This window comes from Scyliorhinus torazame, chromosome 19 (genome assembly GCF_047496885.1).
Source record: "Scyliorhinus torazame isolate Kashiwa2021f chromosome 19, sScyTor2.1, whole genome shotgun sequence".
In the NCBI taxonomy this organism is placed as follows: Eukaryota; Metazoa; Chordata; class Chondrichthyes; order Carcharhiniformes; family Scyliorhinidae; genus Scyliorhinus; species Scyliorhinus torazame.
The window spans coordinates 81,574,373-81,590,600 of NC_092725.1; the positions used below are offsets into that span (position 1 = coordinate 81,574,373).

A 16,228-nucleotide genomic window follows, 5' to 3' on the forward strand; every position below is an offset into this window, starting at 1 on the left:
TGATAGACTGGCTGGGTTCAAACCAAGCTCAGACCAATGGAATCAAAATTTTCACATCTACTGTCTGCAAGATTTCTTCATGGAAAGAGTGCAGTTAATCACTAGGGCATGGATCTACTGTGCAAAACATGTCCTAAATTTAACACTAATTACGTTGGATGTTTTGTGTGTGAAATGGCTAAAATGTCACACAGGTCAGTCAGGCATATATTTAGGGCTGGAAAAGCTGTTGAAACCCAAAACCCTTGGAGCCAACAGTGTGTCTGAAATGGAAAAATTCCTAATCCCCAACATAGTTATTCCAGGAAGGATTAACCAAACAAACTGAAAAAGATTCAGTACCAAGGTTAATTTGCATATGTGATCTGTTTTGCACTGCACTCCAGTTCTAAATCATTTGTAAATTACACATCAAAAATAATTAAAGCAAAACAAGCTAGGAACAACACCACAGCAAAAGTACAAGGTATGGGGGGGAAGGTGCAATTCAAACAGTTGAATTGCATTTTCACCTACATGTTAACTTAGCCGTTACCATTATTTTTATTTTATCTTGAGACAAACTTATTTAACTGTACAACATACATACGCTGTCAGATTTCAGTCAACTACTTTTAGAAGCCCCATCATCTATCAATTTCAAACAAAACCCTTCAAACAAAAATCCGACATCTTGGCTCTTTAGAATTGTTTGCATGGAATTGATTTAAATTCTTACGGGAAAGTGGTGAGGTGGTTGTGAAAGATAATCTTGCACTCTTACATTGATCAAGGTGTCTCGTAGTCAGGATTCACTCGTGTTGCAGGTTGCCCATTTTATGTACAACTAACAAGGTTCCATCTCTACAACAATGGGAAATGTCACCTACTTCAGCAATTGGGAGATTTAGAAAAATACTGAGTTCTGATTTTTGTTCACTACTCGGGGAGGATGGGGGGGGCTCTGTTCTATAAAAACATGCAAAAACAGGATAACTCTTAAAAACGCTAATATACCATCCTGTTTTATAAGTTGGCCAGGTGCAGAAAATATATTGTAATAAAATACACCAGAAATTACAATTTTATGACTGCATGCTAGATTTCCTTCAGTCCAGAAAAGAATTGTGCAAGCGAGGTAAAGCAAAAGCTTGTCAAGACTATACAAAAGAACATTGATATTTGTAAATTGCTGGCCCTAATTATTTGTGTGGTTAATCTTTTAGCACCATTTTTATTGTATCAAATTTTCTCGGCCTTTAACATTCCATGCATCACAGTTCTATACGCCTTTGAATACATGGAAGTTACGCAAAACTACCACTTTCCGAAAGTCTGCCTAATTTTGTTGCATCTACTTTTCGTCAACGTTTTTATATTGTTTAGTTTTATTTTGTACGGTCTGAGAATCGTCTACAAATATCTTACATTCTCCAATACACATCTTTCAAATTGTGAGCTGAACGTTTGTCATATTTAACAAAATGATAGGAGAAACATAATTTGACATATAAAGTCCATCAACAGCATTCGAAGTAACGCCAAATCCAATATCAGCAATCTGTCCTTTCACCTCCCACCAGCAGCAGTGGCGATGTCATTTCACTACGTTACAGAAAGTCCCCAAACTCGGTTTTCCTCGCACTAAACTCACCCATTCATTATCTCTCTGACTGAAGGTGTAAAGCGCTACTTGACTGGCCACATCCACAATATGAAAGATGTAAGGATCCTGCCTCTGTAACGCTGCGAGGCTCATATCAAGACATCTGCTCCCCGACACCGCCGCCGCCATCTTGTCACAGCAAACAGGCAACACAACAGCTGCTGGAGAAATCGAGTCAGACAAGACCGTCACCTGCAGAACCATCGAACACAGGAAAAATGAGCAGTTGATCTGGAGCATTGTCCAATCTTTTGGCGTGGGGGCACATTTCAGAAATGTAATGTTTGGCTCAACATTAAACACGAATTTAAATCAATGTCAAATTAAGCAATAGAGTGGTAATTTAAAAAGAATAGTAATTCATTAGAAAAAATACCATTAAGAAGTACCAAGAGCAGATCTAACCAATGAAACCTTTTATTTGCCTTTATGCTTAAGAAGCAGAGCAATTGAGGCAGACTAGGCCCTAAATCCTGGTCAAGGAAGGGCTGGAGACCAGGACTGTAATAAACCACAGGAGGCAGGGATTCCATCACCAAACTAGTGTTTATTTGCAATAACTTTATATACAAGAGCCGCTCCAAACAGTACTGCTAGCATTCCAGTCAACTTAAGACTGCCTCACAAAGCCTACACAGGTGCTTATATGGGCCCCCTCAATGAGCTATCATTGAGGGAGCTCATACTCCAATTGGCCAACCAATAATGCCAATTGGAGGTCATTACAAGGACCAAGCTAAGGAGCTGGGTTTAACTAACACTGACCTTGGGTTCGCCCCTGGTGGTAAACACTCTGACCTGGCGTCAGCAGAACTCATACAAAAGTCGGCGTCGGAAATTTCGGCCTGAATTTCCTCCTCTCCCGACTTGCTGTGGAAAGATTTTTGGGGAGGGTGGAGCAGATGGGGAAGGTGTGTGTCTGACTCATTCCCAGTCCTAAGCTTGCTGTGACACTCTCACACAGACTCATTCTTTCCTCACCCAGGCCCATGACGCTTGGACACTTTACCACCGGGGAAGAATTTGATGCCAAACAGGGCCAAAACCTATATTGTACAGGGTTCCCCTCTGACACCTTGGAGATTGACTCCCCAGGTGATTGGGGGGGGGGGGGGGGGGCGGGGGGGGCAGAGCCTCCCCCGTAATTGGGAGGAACCTCACAGGATTGTGGTAAACCACTGTTGCACCTGTATTAGGCGATATAAGGTGGGACCTGTACTACAGGTTTGCCGGTAGTCCCTGCCTGCTGGCTCCACCCAGTAGGCGGAGTATAAATATTCAGCAGCCATTTTGCCAGCTGCTGTGGGTGGCCACACATCTTAGAGCAAGTTCTGGGGCGCGATCCCGACTGCATGCGCCCCCCCATGGAGCTTCCCCTTCCCCACTGCCCCAAGGCCCTCAAATGCTGCCTGGGGTTCTTCTCGTACTACGCCCAGTGGGTGCCAAACTATACAGACAAGGCCCACCCACTCATTCAGTCCACCCATTTTCCCCTGACGGCCGAGGTACAGCAGGCCTTCGCCCGTATCAGAGCCATTATCGCCAAGGCCGGAATGCACGCAGTAGACGAGACACTGCCCTTTCAAGTACAGAGCGACGCATCGGACGTCGCCCTAGCTGCCATCCTCAATCAGGCGGGCAGACCCGTGGCATTCTTTTCCCGCACCCTTCATGCCTCAGAAATTCGGCACTCATCCGTCGAAAAAGAGGCCCAAGCTATCATTGAAGCTGTGCGGCATTGGAGGCATTAACTGGCCGGCAGGAGATTCACTCTCCTCACTGACCAACGATCGGTAGTCTTCATGTTCAATAACACACAGTGGGGCAAGATCAAAAATGATAAAATCTTGCGGTGGAGGATCGAGCTCTCCACCTATAATTACGAGATTTTGTATCTTCCCGGCAAACTCAACAAGCCCCCAGACGCCCTATCCCGAGGTTCATGTGCCAGCGCACAAGTAGACCGACTCCGGACCCTGCACGACAGCCTTTGTCACCAGGGAGTAACACGGTTGTACCATTTCATAAAGGCCCGCAACCTGCCCTACTCCATCAAGGAAGTACGGACAATCACCAGGGACTGCCAGGTCTGTGCGGAGTGCAAGCCGCACTTCTACCAGCTGGACCGTGCGCGCCTGGTGAAGCCTCCCACCCCTTTGAACGCCTCAGCGTGGATTTCAAAAGGCCCCTCCCCTCCACCGACTGAAACACGGATATTTCCAGTGTGTTCGATGAGTACTCCAGGTTCCCCTTCGCCATCCCATGCCCCGACATGACGTCTGCCACCGCATTGAAAGCTCTAAACACTATTTTCGCTCTGTTCAGTTTCCCCGCCTATATCCACAGTGACAGAGGGTCCTCATTCATGAGTGGTGAGCTGCGTCAGTTCCTGTTCAGCAGGGGTATCGCCTCCAGCAGGACGACCAGCTATAACCCCCGGGGAAACAGGCAGGTAGAGAGGGAGAACGGGACGGTATGGAGGGCCGTCCAACTGACTCTACGATCCAGGAACCTCCCAGCCTCTCGCTGGCAGGAGGTCCTCCCTGATGCACTCCACTCCATTCGGTCACTGTTGTGCACCGCTACGAACAACACACCCCATGAACGTCTTTTTGCCTTCCCCATGAAGTCCACATCCGGGGTGTCGCTCCCGACTTGGCTCGTAGCTCCAGGACCAGTCCTGCTCCGTAGGCACGTCCGCCTCCACAAGGTGGACCCGTTGGTGGAAAGGGTGCAATTACTCCATGCCAACCCCCAGTATGCCTACGTGATTTACCCCAACGGCCGCCAAGATACTGTCTCCCTCAGGGACCTGGCACCAGCAGGTTCCACACACACACACCTCTCCGGCCTGGAGCCACCCTCCCCTCCCCCGGCGCTCCCAGCATTAACCCCACCAGGACCATCCGTCCTTCCCCTGCCCATGCACGAGGATGAAGATAATTTTGGCACGCTCCCGGAGTCACCAAACATCAGGCCAGCATCGACATCGCCGCCACCGCTACGTCGCTCCCGGTGGAACATCAAGGCACCAGACCGGTTAAATCTCTAACTGGCACCGGACTTCAAAAGACATTTTTTTTCTGATCAAATACTGTAAATATAAATTAATTGCTGTATATAGTTCTCCACCAACCCCGCTGGACTCAATTTTAACAGGGGGTGAATGTGGTAAACCACTGTTGCACCTGTATTAGGTGATGTAAGGTAGGACCTGTACCACAGGTTCGCCGGTAGTCCCTGCCTGCTGGCTCCGCCCATTAGGCGGAGTATAAATATGCGTGTCCTCCATTCAGCAGCCATTTCGCCAGCTGCTGTGGGAGGCCACATATCTTAGAGCAATAGCCTCAGTTGTATCCAACTCTAGACTTTGTTCAATTGATTGTGCCTCAAGGATATAAACCCCAACCTGGGAGCAGGTCGGGGAGGGTGACCCTGCGGGGTGAGGAGTAGTGAAATTGTAGTATTTCTGGATAGAGTTGTGTCCTGCCGTCTGCGTGGGTTTCCTCCGGGTGCTTCCGGTTTCCTCCCACAAGTCCCAAAAGATGTGCTTGTTCGGTGAATTGGCCATTCTGAATTGTCCCTCTGTATACCCAAACAGGCGACTAGGACATTTCCACAGTAACTTCATTGCACTTTTAATGTAAGCCTACTTGTGACACTAATAAATATTATTATTATTATTACCTGGTGTAGTATGAGGTCCTTACCTTTGGCTATCACACTCAAACTGGCCCTTGACTCCAGCTGCCCCGGGCAGCTGCTGCTATTCCTCATAGCTTTTTCAGCCCAGTCCGTCATCTTGACCCCCTGAGCTCTATTAGGGGGCTGGCATCTGCATGGGAAGGATCTGCGGGAGAATGCACCATAGCCACTCACCTTCACAATGCCCTGCCAATCACAGATTGTTTTTATCCTGCATTTGCTGCTGATCGGCTCACTGTAGAGCCAGGGGAACAATGTCTAAGTATTGGCAACCCTGTCAAGCCCTTCATAATCATGAATGTTTTAATTTCATAGATGTGATAAGTAACATTTGCACCACACATGTGCTCGGTAATGATCATTGCCAATAAAAGAGAACCCAACTATCTTCTTTGATGTTCATTGTTTCATTCTTTCATGGGATGATAGAGTTGCTGGCAATGTCAGTATTTGTTTCCAATTCCTAAGTATCCTTGAAAGGGTGTTTGTGAACTGCCTTCATCAACTGCTGGAGTCCACCAAATGCATGTACACCCACAGTGCTGTTCGGAAAGGAGTTCCAAAATTTTAACCCAGCTACTGTGAACAAATCGCAATGTAATTCCATGTCAGGATGGTGAGTAGCTCAGAGGGGAACTTCAACAACATTACCATCACAGAAGAGCCCAGTATCTACATCCTAAAGATGAACATTGACCAGAATCTTACTGAACCAGTATAAATACTGTGACTAAAAAAGGTCAGAGGCAGTGAATTCAACAGCCACTAACTTACTTCCTGACTCCTCTAAGCTTGATCGCCATCCACAAGTCACGAGTATAATGGAATATTTTCACTTGCCTGAATGAGTGCAACTTCAACAACACTCAAGAATCTTGACATCATCTAGGATAAAGCATTCAGGATAAAGCACCCCGTCCATCACCTTAAACCTTCACTCCATCCATCACCAGTGCACAAGTGCAGCAAACTTATGAAAACACCATCACCTGTGAGTGCCTCTTGATATCACACAGCATGCTTACTTAGAACTATATTTCCATTCTTTCACTGTCAATTGGTCAAAATCTTGGAACTCCTCCCCCAATAGCACTGTGGGTGCACCTACTTGGACTGCAGTGGTTCAAGAAGGTGACTCACCACTTTTTCAAGGACAATTAGAGATGGGCAACAAATTTTTGGCCTTGCCAGTCAAACTCACATCCCACAGATAAATGTTTTAAAGTCCTTCCATTTTGAAGCCATAGAAGTTCTTTGAACTTCTCAGTTATCAATTTTTTTAATTGTAAATCCTACAATAATTTAATGGAGTCATATCATAGAATCATAGAAGTTTACAGCATGGAAACAGGCCCTTCGGCCCAACCAGTCCATGCCGCCCAGTTTTTACCATTAAGCTAGTCCCAGTTGCCCGCACTTGGCCCATAACCCACTATACCCATCTTACCCATGTAACTATCTAAATGTTTTTTAAAAGACACAATTGTACCCGCCTCTACTACTACCTCTGGCAGCCCATTCCAGACACTCACTACCCTCTGAGTGAAGAAATTGCCCCTCTGGGCCCTTCTGAATCTCTCCCCTCTCACCTTAAACCTATGCCCTCTAGTTTTAGACTCCCCTACCTTTGGGAAAAGATGTTGACTATCTACCTTATCTATGCCCCTCATTATTTTATAGACCTCTATAAGATCACCCCTAAGCCTCCTACGCTCCAGGGAAAAAAGTCCCAGTCTATCCAGCCTCTCCTTATAACTCAAACCATCAAGTCCCGGCAACATCCTAGTAAATCTTTTCTGCACTCTTTCCAGTTTAATAATATCCTTTCTATAATAGGGTGACCAGAACTGCACACAGTATTCCAAGTGTGGCCGTACCAATGTCTTGTACAACTTCAACAAGACGTCCCAACTCCTGTATTCAATGTTCTGACCAATGAAACCAAGCATGCCGAATGCCTTCTTCACCACCCTGTCCACCTGCGACTCCACCTTCAAGGAGCTATGAACCTGTACTCCTAGATCTCTTTGTTCTATAACTCTCCCCAACGCCATACCATTAACTGAGTAGGTCCTGGCCTGATTCGATCTGCCAAAATGCATCACCTCACATGTATCTAAATTAAACTCCATCTGCCATTCGTCGGCCCACTGGCCTAATTGATCAAGATCCCGTTGCAATCCTAGATAACCTTCTTCATTATCCACTGTGCCACCAATCTTGGTGTCATCTGCAAACTTACTAACCATGCCTCCTAAATTCTCATCCAAATCATTAATATAAATCACAAATAACAGTGGACCCAGCATCGATCCCTGAGGCACACCACTGGTCACAGGCCTCCAGTTTGAAAAACAACCCTCTACAACCACCCTCTGCCTTCTGTCGTCCAGCCAATTTTGAATCCAATTGGCAACCTCACCCTGGATCCCGTGAGCTTTAACCTTCTGCAACAACCTACCATGCGGTACCTTGTCAAAGGCTTTGCTAAAGTCCATGTAGACAACGTCTACTGCACTGCCCTCATCTACCTTCTTGGTCACCCACTCAAAAAACTCAATCAAATTTGTGAGACATGATTTTCCACGCACAAAGCCATGCTGCCTGCCCCGAATCAGTCCTTGCCTCTCTAAATGCTTGTAGATCCTGTCTCTCAGAATACCTTCTAGCAACTTACCTACTACAGACGTTAGGCTCACCGGTCTGTAGTTCCCAGGCTTTTCCCTGCTGCCCTTCTTAAACAAGGGCTCAACATTCGCCACTCTCCAATCTTCAGGCACCTCACCTGTGGCTGCCGATGATTCAAATATCTCTGTTAGGAGACCCGCAATTTCCTCCCTAGCCTCCCACAACATCCTGGGATACATTTCATCAGGTCCCGGGGATTTATCTACCTTGATGCGCTTTAAGACTTCCAGCACCTCCTCCTCTGTAATATGCACACTTCTCAAGACATCACTATTTATTTCCCTTAGTTTCCTAACATCCATGCCTTTCTCCACCGTGAATACCGATGAGAAATATTCATTCAGGATCTCACCCAACTCTTGTGGCTCTGCACATAAATGCCCTTCTTGATCCTTAAGAGGCCCTACTCTGTCCCTAGTTACTCTTTTCCCCTTTATGTATCTGTAGAATCTCTTTGGATTCTCCCTTGCATTATTTGCCAAAGCAATTTCATGTCCCCTTTTTGCCCTCCTGATTTCCCTCTTAACTCTATTTCGACAATCTCTATACTCTTCAAGGGATCCACTTGATCCCAGTTGCTTATGTACGTCATATGCCTCCTTCTTCTTTTTGACCAGAGTCTCAATATCTCGAGTCATCCAGGGTTCCCTACTTCTACCAGCCTTGCCCTTCACTCTAAAGGGAATATGCTTACCCTGCACCCTGGTTAACACATTTTTAAAAGCCTCCGATTTACCAGCCGTCCCTTTGCCTGCCAATAGTCTCCCCCAATCTACCTCTGCAAGTTCCTGTCTGATATCATCAAAATTGGCCTTGCCCCAATTAAGAATTTTAACTCTTGGGCCAGACCTATCATTCTCCATAGCTATCTTAAAACTAATGGAGTTATGGTCACTTGTCCCAAAGTGATCCCTCACTAGCACTTCTGTCACTTGCCCTTCCTTATTTCCCAAGACGAGGTCAAGTTTTGCCCCCTCTCTAGTCGGTCCATCCACATACTGAATGAGAAATTCCTCCTGAATACACTCAACAAATTTCCCTCCATCCAAGCCCCTAATGCTATGGCTGTCCCAGTCAATGTTGGGAAAGTTAAAGTACCCTACTACTACCGCCCTATTATTCTTGCAGCTATCTGTAATCTCCTTACATATTTGCTCCTCAATTTCCCGCTGACTATTTGGGGGCCTGTAGTACAGTCCTACCAAGGCGATCTCTTCCTTCTTATTTTTCAGTTCCACCCATATAGACTCAGTGGGCGAACACTCGGATATATCCCCTCTAAGTACTGCCGTGATGTTCTCCCTAATCAAAAACGCTACTCCCCCTCCTCTCTTACCTCCTGTTCTATCCTTTCTATAGCATCTGTACCCCGGAACATTGAGCTGCCAGTCCTGCCCCTCCCTTAGCCATGTTTCAGTCATAGCTATAATATCCCAGTCCCATGTGCCCGTCCATGCCCTGAGTTCATCCGCTTTGCCCGTCAGGCCACTTGCATTGAAATAAATGCAGTTTAATGTAGACCTTCCTTGCTCTCTGCCCTGCTTTCTCTGGTCATGCTTTACACACTCTCCCTTCCTGCCTTTTGTTTCTGTCCCCACTGACTTCCTACATCGGTTCCCATCCCCCTGCCACATTAGTTTAAACCCTCCCCAACTGCACTAGCAAACACATGCCCGAGAACATTGGTTCCGGTCCCACCCAGATGCAGACCGTCCGATTTGTACAGGTCCCACCTCCCCCAGAACCGGTCCCAATGTCCCAGGAATTTGAAACCCTCCCTCTTGCACCATCTCTCAAGCCACGTATTCATCCTAGCTATCCTGTCATTCCTACTCTGACTATCACGTGGCACTGGTAGCAATCCTGAGATTACTACCTTTGAGGTCCTACTTTTTAGTTTAACTCCTAACTCCCTAAATTCAGCTTGTAGGACCTCATCCCGTTTTTTACCTATATCGTTGGTGCCTATATGCACCACGACAGCTGGCTGTTCACCCTCCCCCTCCAGAATGCCGTGCAGCCGCTCCGAGACATCCTTGACCCTTGCACCAGGGAGGCAACATACCAACCTGGATTCTCGTTTGCGTCCACAGAAACGCCTGTCTATTCCCCTTACAATTGAATCCCCTATCACTATAGCTCTGCCACTCTTTTTCCCGCCCTTCTGTCGAGTATGAACATTCAACAACAATTTGCATTTTATAGTGCCTTTAATATAAGTGGAAGGAAGTGATCAGAGATGGCCTTACCTGTGATTTCTCTGAGATGTAATTACGAGTGCCAGAAATTACGATGAGGAACATTCAGCAACAGCGTACACCTATCTGTTGCAGTGGTCACACACTCCATGGATAACAAGAAGAGTGTTGATGCTGTATGCCAGAACACCACAGAAGTTGATAGTGTTCTTCTTCACACCTTCCAATATGCAGAAACCTCTCGCCAGTAATCCAACACATTCAGCAACTGCAGATACACAGCAATCATCTTTTAAATACTGAGCTCATGAAATCTGCATCTCTGTCCTATTTAGCGGAGCTCAGAAATGAGCCTGTCCTCTGGTCAGCTATTTCTATTTCCATCCTTCCCTCTTGAACTTGCCCCTGCTCACTTGTGCTCAGGGAATCACCTAGTGCACCACCAGGTTGCTATGTTGAATATGTGTGAGAGATTTAAGTGCAAAGAGAAAACAAAGGCAAGGTTCCCAAATACTCTGCAGTGTGTGGCCTTCAATCTCACCAGCTCCAGGGCTGAATGCAATTCCTCCACTAATTGTGTCAATGAATCATAATGTTTATAGTTAAGACTGTGGCAGCTCTTTACAACAACAATCTAGATAGTCCCACCATCCTGCCCTTTTTGCATAACTTTGCAATTTTTACCACACTTACAAGCAGTGCATTCCAGGTCATAACCACTTGCTGTGTAAAAAAATGTTTTCTCATGTTGCCTTTGGTTCTTTCGCCCATCATTTTAAACTTGTGTTCTCTCGTTCTCAACCCTTCCTTCAACAGAAGTTGTTTCTGTCTAACTTCTCCAACTACACCCAGATCCTTGACCTTGGCCTTTAACACCCTCCGCTCCTCCACCAGCAACGGCACCTCTTCCACCAGCAACGGCATCTGTGTCTCCAAGAGACAATCTGATCGCTACGCTAAGAGAGCACCTCCCCCACCTTCCAGATTGTTTCCCCCTGTACCTCTATCTGCTGATCCATCTTGTCCAAGGATGCCAGAATAGATGCCACAGCCCCCTAAATCGCCTTCTCCAGATCCTCAACGGCCGCTTGACGCTGCCTCTCCAATTCACTTGTTAAGAGGTCCATCAACTTCTCGGTCGACCACTGAGGGGGCAATGATGCCACAGAGACCTCCACCATTTTCTCCCCTTCTGAGGATCATAGATCATAGAATTTACAGTGCAGAAGGAGGCCATTCGGCCCATCGAGTCTGCACCGGCTCTTGGGAAGAGCACCCTACCCAAGGTCAACACCTCCACCCTATCCCCATAACCCAGTAACCCCACCCAACACTAAGGGCAATTTTGGACACTAAGGGCAATTTATCATGGCCAATCCACCTAACCCGCACAACTTTGGACTGTGGGAGGAAACCGGAGCACCCGGTGGAAACCCACGCACACACGGGGAGGATGTGCAGACTCCGTACAGACAGTGACCCAAGCCGGAATCGAACCTGGGACCCTGGAGCTGTGAAGCAATTGTGCTATCCACAATGCTACCGTGCTACCCGTAAGGATCAAGGACCTTCTGAATCCAGGGAAGATCCCTTGCCTGACTTCTGCCGTGTGTTGTATCCACCAGACATCACTCGCAAAAGGGGATCCTATTCTATCATACTGCGCCAATTTCTTCACTGAATTCATCTGGTAACCGGGCAGAAGGAGCCAGAAACCAAGTTCCAATGTGGGAGCCACTGTGTGTGCAACTGCTCACCTCATAGCTGCCACCGGAAGACCCTGCTTCTTATAAATATGTGCCCCTCCGGCTGACGTTGCAATAACCAGCCTCACTGCAAAGCATGCCAGGAGTTGTAGCTCTGTCAAAGTGATCCATGGCAAGAGTTCCATTCAGGCCTACTTTCATCCCCACAGTAGTCGTTGCTGCCTCAGGCAAGAGGTTATGACCCCACTGGAGTTTGCAAACCATACTTTGGGAACCCCCCATCTAAGCCATTGTGATTTTGAAAACTTCTATCAAATTTCCTCTCAACCATCTCGAAGGAGAAAATCCTCAGCATCTCTAATCTATGTATGTAATTGACATTCTTCATCCCTGCAGCCATTCTTGTAAATCTTCGCTGCACTCTCTCTGAAGCCTTCACGTCCTTCCAAAGGCGCAGTGTCCAGAATTTAATGTAATATCCCAGGTGAAACCAAACCAGTGTTTTATTAATGTTCATCATAACTGCCTTGCTTTTACACTCTATACCTCTATTTTTAAAGCCCACAATACTGTAATTCTTTTTAACCACTTTCACAATCTCCTCTGCTACCTTCAATGATTTATGCATACATACCCAAGGTTTCTGCTTGTTGTGTTCTATGATATAACAGTTGTAATGATGTGCACAGATCATCTAGTTGTTTAACTAGAAAGATGATTTATTAACAAACTCGTAGAAAGATAACTAACAAACGATAATACAGACGATGGCTACTGAATGAATTCAGTGAATTCTCCTGGAGCTATTCTAAGTGTGACTATGTTCTTGTACAACTTACAATCAACTGGCAGGTGTCTCAAGCCACATGATAGATGTCTAACGTCACCTGCTGGTCGGAGCTCGTGCCAATAACTATGAGCCCTGATAGATAACTACATACATTGATGTGCACATGCATATCACCACATCCCCCTTCCTTTGGAAGTATTAATATTTATAAATGTGACTGTTCTTTGCACAACATGATAATCATGATAATTTTAAACTTATATTGTACACAGTTTATTACAAGTTCAGTCTGTCAGGTTTACAATGTACTCTGGTTGCTCTCCTGAGTGATGGCTGAATCGGCGATTGTGTTCCACCTTCACATGTTGCTGGTGTTCCTCCTTGTTCTGTATTCATTGCTGTGGAGGCTTCTCTGATCGCTAGCTCTGTTGGGTCATCTGTGTCCTCTTCTGCTGGACTCAGCATGAAAGGATGTTGCATTTTCAATAGTGCTCTTCGTTTTCTTCGCAAGACTGAACCATCCTCAATAAGAACCAGAAACAAATGTGGACCTGCCTGTTGCAAAACCTTTGCAAGTCTTGACCATCCAGTTCCATTGGCACCCTTGAGTCTGACCGTAGCAGCTGGATGCAGTGGCTGGAGCTTCCTTGTGGGTCTATCGTGGAACCGTTTCTATCTCCTCTTTTGAAAAAGCAGTTTCCGTTCCGGTCCTTGATCCGCAAGGTGAGTTGCAATGGAATGCAGGGTCGTACACAGCTGTCTAGTCATTAGCAGCTGTGCTGGTGACAGCCCATTGACAAGTGTCGTCGAACAAAAGCTTAGAAGCACCAGATAAATCTCTTCCTGGTTGTCAGCTGTTTTACAGTGTGCACACCCTTTTTTACCTTCCCATTTGACTGGGGATATAGAGGACTTCAGGTAATGTGCCTAAAATCAAAGTGACGGGCAATTCAGTCCACTCATAATTTTTGAAACAGGGATCATTGTCTGACAGGACAATGCTTGCTTTGCCATGTCAACCGAAAATCTCTTTAGCACATTGTATGACACACTGAGAAGTCGGGTTCACCAACTGTGCTACCTCCGGATAAATTGAGAAGTAGTGGATAACTAAAAGGTAGTCTTTTCCATTGAAGTGAAAAACATCCATGTCCAACTTATGCCACGGACTTGCGATGATTTTACCCACATGGATCGGCTCTTTGCTTTGCTTGCAGTAGAATTTCTGACACACACGTGTCACAATGGTCGACCATGCCTGCAATGTCTTGGATGATGCCTGGCCAATAAATTGCATATCTGGCCCTGCACTTGCACTTCTCAATGCCCAGATGCCCTTCATGGAGCTTCATGAGCATGAGTGGCCTCAAGGAATGCGCAATCACAATCCTGTGCTGTCACAGAAGAAGACCATTTGCCTCACTCAATTCTTTTTTTTACAGCAAATCACCATTTTGTTTTAATTCAGGGAGACACGCTGTCTTGAATTCTTGTGCACCATAGCTCAGGAGATTGTCTTAGTTCTACAAGATTTCTGTTTTCTTTGATGAACATTATATTCCTACAATTCCCACAGCAGTCATATTCACCAGAAACAAGTCCTTCAGATGGGCAGAAGAGGTGGACAGCAGCCATTCGAATCCCAATAGTTCTTCTACATGCTTCGGAACAGGATCTTATGTCACTTGCTTTTTGTTAGGATATTACTGGAGCAACTTTGTGGCTTGTTTGGGAGTCAAAGTACTGGTTTGCCCCACACTGTCTCCGTCCTTGCTTTCCGCTCAGCCTCTGCCTTGGTTGTGCACATATAGACTGCTTGGATCTCTTGGGCACATGCTCTCTCACTGAACTCATTCTGTTTCCAGCAAGTCATCATCACAGACATCTCCGTGGTACATGTGGCCTCTCCCAGCCGGCTCTTCCTATTGGCCACCCTGTCGGCCAGCGCCAGCGCCTTGTTGGGCCTCAGCACCGGCCTGCCATGCTGCCTGCTGACCAGCCAGGCCACCCGGGCCTGGACACTGCTTCCGGACACTGCTATCTGCCGCAATCAATTCTGACTGCACATTGCAGGAACCCTTAGACCACCCCTCTCGGAGACATTTGATTACCTTTTGTAGGACTTTGTCCTTGGCTGTTACTGCCTTTATTAGGCGCAACTTCTCATCGGAGACTGGAAGCAACACTGTACGGGATTGACATGTAGTTGCACATCCTCATCAACCAGGTTTACCTCTTTGATGATCGAGAAAGCATGTCAGCGACAGTAAAGTGCTTGCCTGGTGTATAGATGAGGTCAAAATCGTAGCGCTGGAGCTTCATCATTATGCGCTGGATTCTTGGGGATATTTCTCACAAATCCTTCTGCACAATGGATAAAAGTGGCCTGTGGTCAGTCTCCACCAGAAATATCGGACGACCATATACATAATCATGGAATTTTTCCAAACCTGTGACTAACCCAAGGCATTCATTTTCAATTTGCACATACCTGCGCTCCGTTTCGGACATCGCTCTGGATGCTTATGCCACCAGCAGCCAGCTATCATCTGCACCCTGTTGCAGCAATACCACTCCTAGGCCATCCTTAGACTTATCGGTCAAAATTTTATGTCTTTTTCGTCAGGTCAAAGAACGCTAGGACTGGCGCTGTCGTCAGCGAGGTACGCAGTGCTTGCCACTCCTGCTCGTGTTTGGGAGACCATTGAAACTCTACGTCCTTTTTTATCAAATCTCGTAGTTGGGAAGTTTTGGACGCTAGGTGGGGAATAAACTAGCCAATGAAGTTGATCATCCACCAGTATGCGTAAGATGCCTTTTTTATCTGTGGAACGTGGCATTGTTAGAATGGCTTTTATCTTTTCGTTATTCAGCTGCAAACCTTGTGCCGAGAGCCTGTCTCCTAAAAAGGTAATAGTCTCAACCACGATTTGACATTTTGCTTTATTAAGCTTCAGGCCATTTTTTAAAAATCCATTGTAGGACTATGAGAAGCCTTCTGTAATGCTCATTGTGTGTGGACCCCCAGATTATTATATCATTGACATAAATGCGGGCGCATGGTAACCTGGTAACCCTTCAACTATGTGCTTCATGGAAAATTACAAAAAACGAAATTATGCCAAATGGCATTCTCAGGAAGCAGTCGCGCCCTAAGGGTGTGTCAAACGTGCACAGCCTTGTGCTCGCTTTGTCCAGCTTGAGCTGCCAAAAGCCTTGTGACACGTCCAACTTGCTGAAACATGTCGCTCCAGCCATCTCGCACACTATTTCTTCCCTCTTCAGAATTGGCAAATGCTCCCTTTTGATGTTAAGGTTGAGGTCTTTGGAGTCCATACATATCCTCAAGTCATTGTTCCTCTTTTCAACACACACCATAGCGTTAACCCAGTTGGTGGGTTCCTCTATGCTCCTGATGACTCCTAGACCCTTCATCCTGTCTAATTTGACCTTCAGTTTGTCCTTCAGCAGAACAGGTACACGTCTCAGCGCACGC

The 16,228-nt window shown here is 46.3% G+C and overlaps 1 protein-coding gene across 1 annotated transcript in view; it reads right to left on the minus strand.

Annotated features, from left to right (window-relative positions):
• Window positions 1-1,792, minus strand: part of dcp1b (decapping mRNA 1B) — a 260,055-nt gene extending 258,263 nt beyond the window's left edge. Inside the window, exon 1 of the mRNA XM_072484612.1 lies at window positions 1,634-1,792. Coding sequence (XP_072340713.1) covers window positions 1,634-1,774 — 141 coding nt within the window. The 5' untranslated portion in view covers window positions 1,775-1,792. The remainder of the gene's footprint in view (window positions 1-1,633) is intronic.
• Between the last annotated feature and the right edge of the window lie 14,436 nt (window positions 1,793-16,228).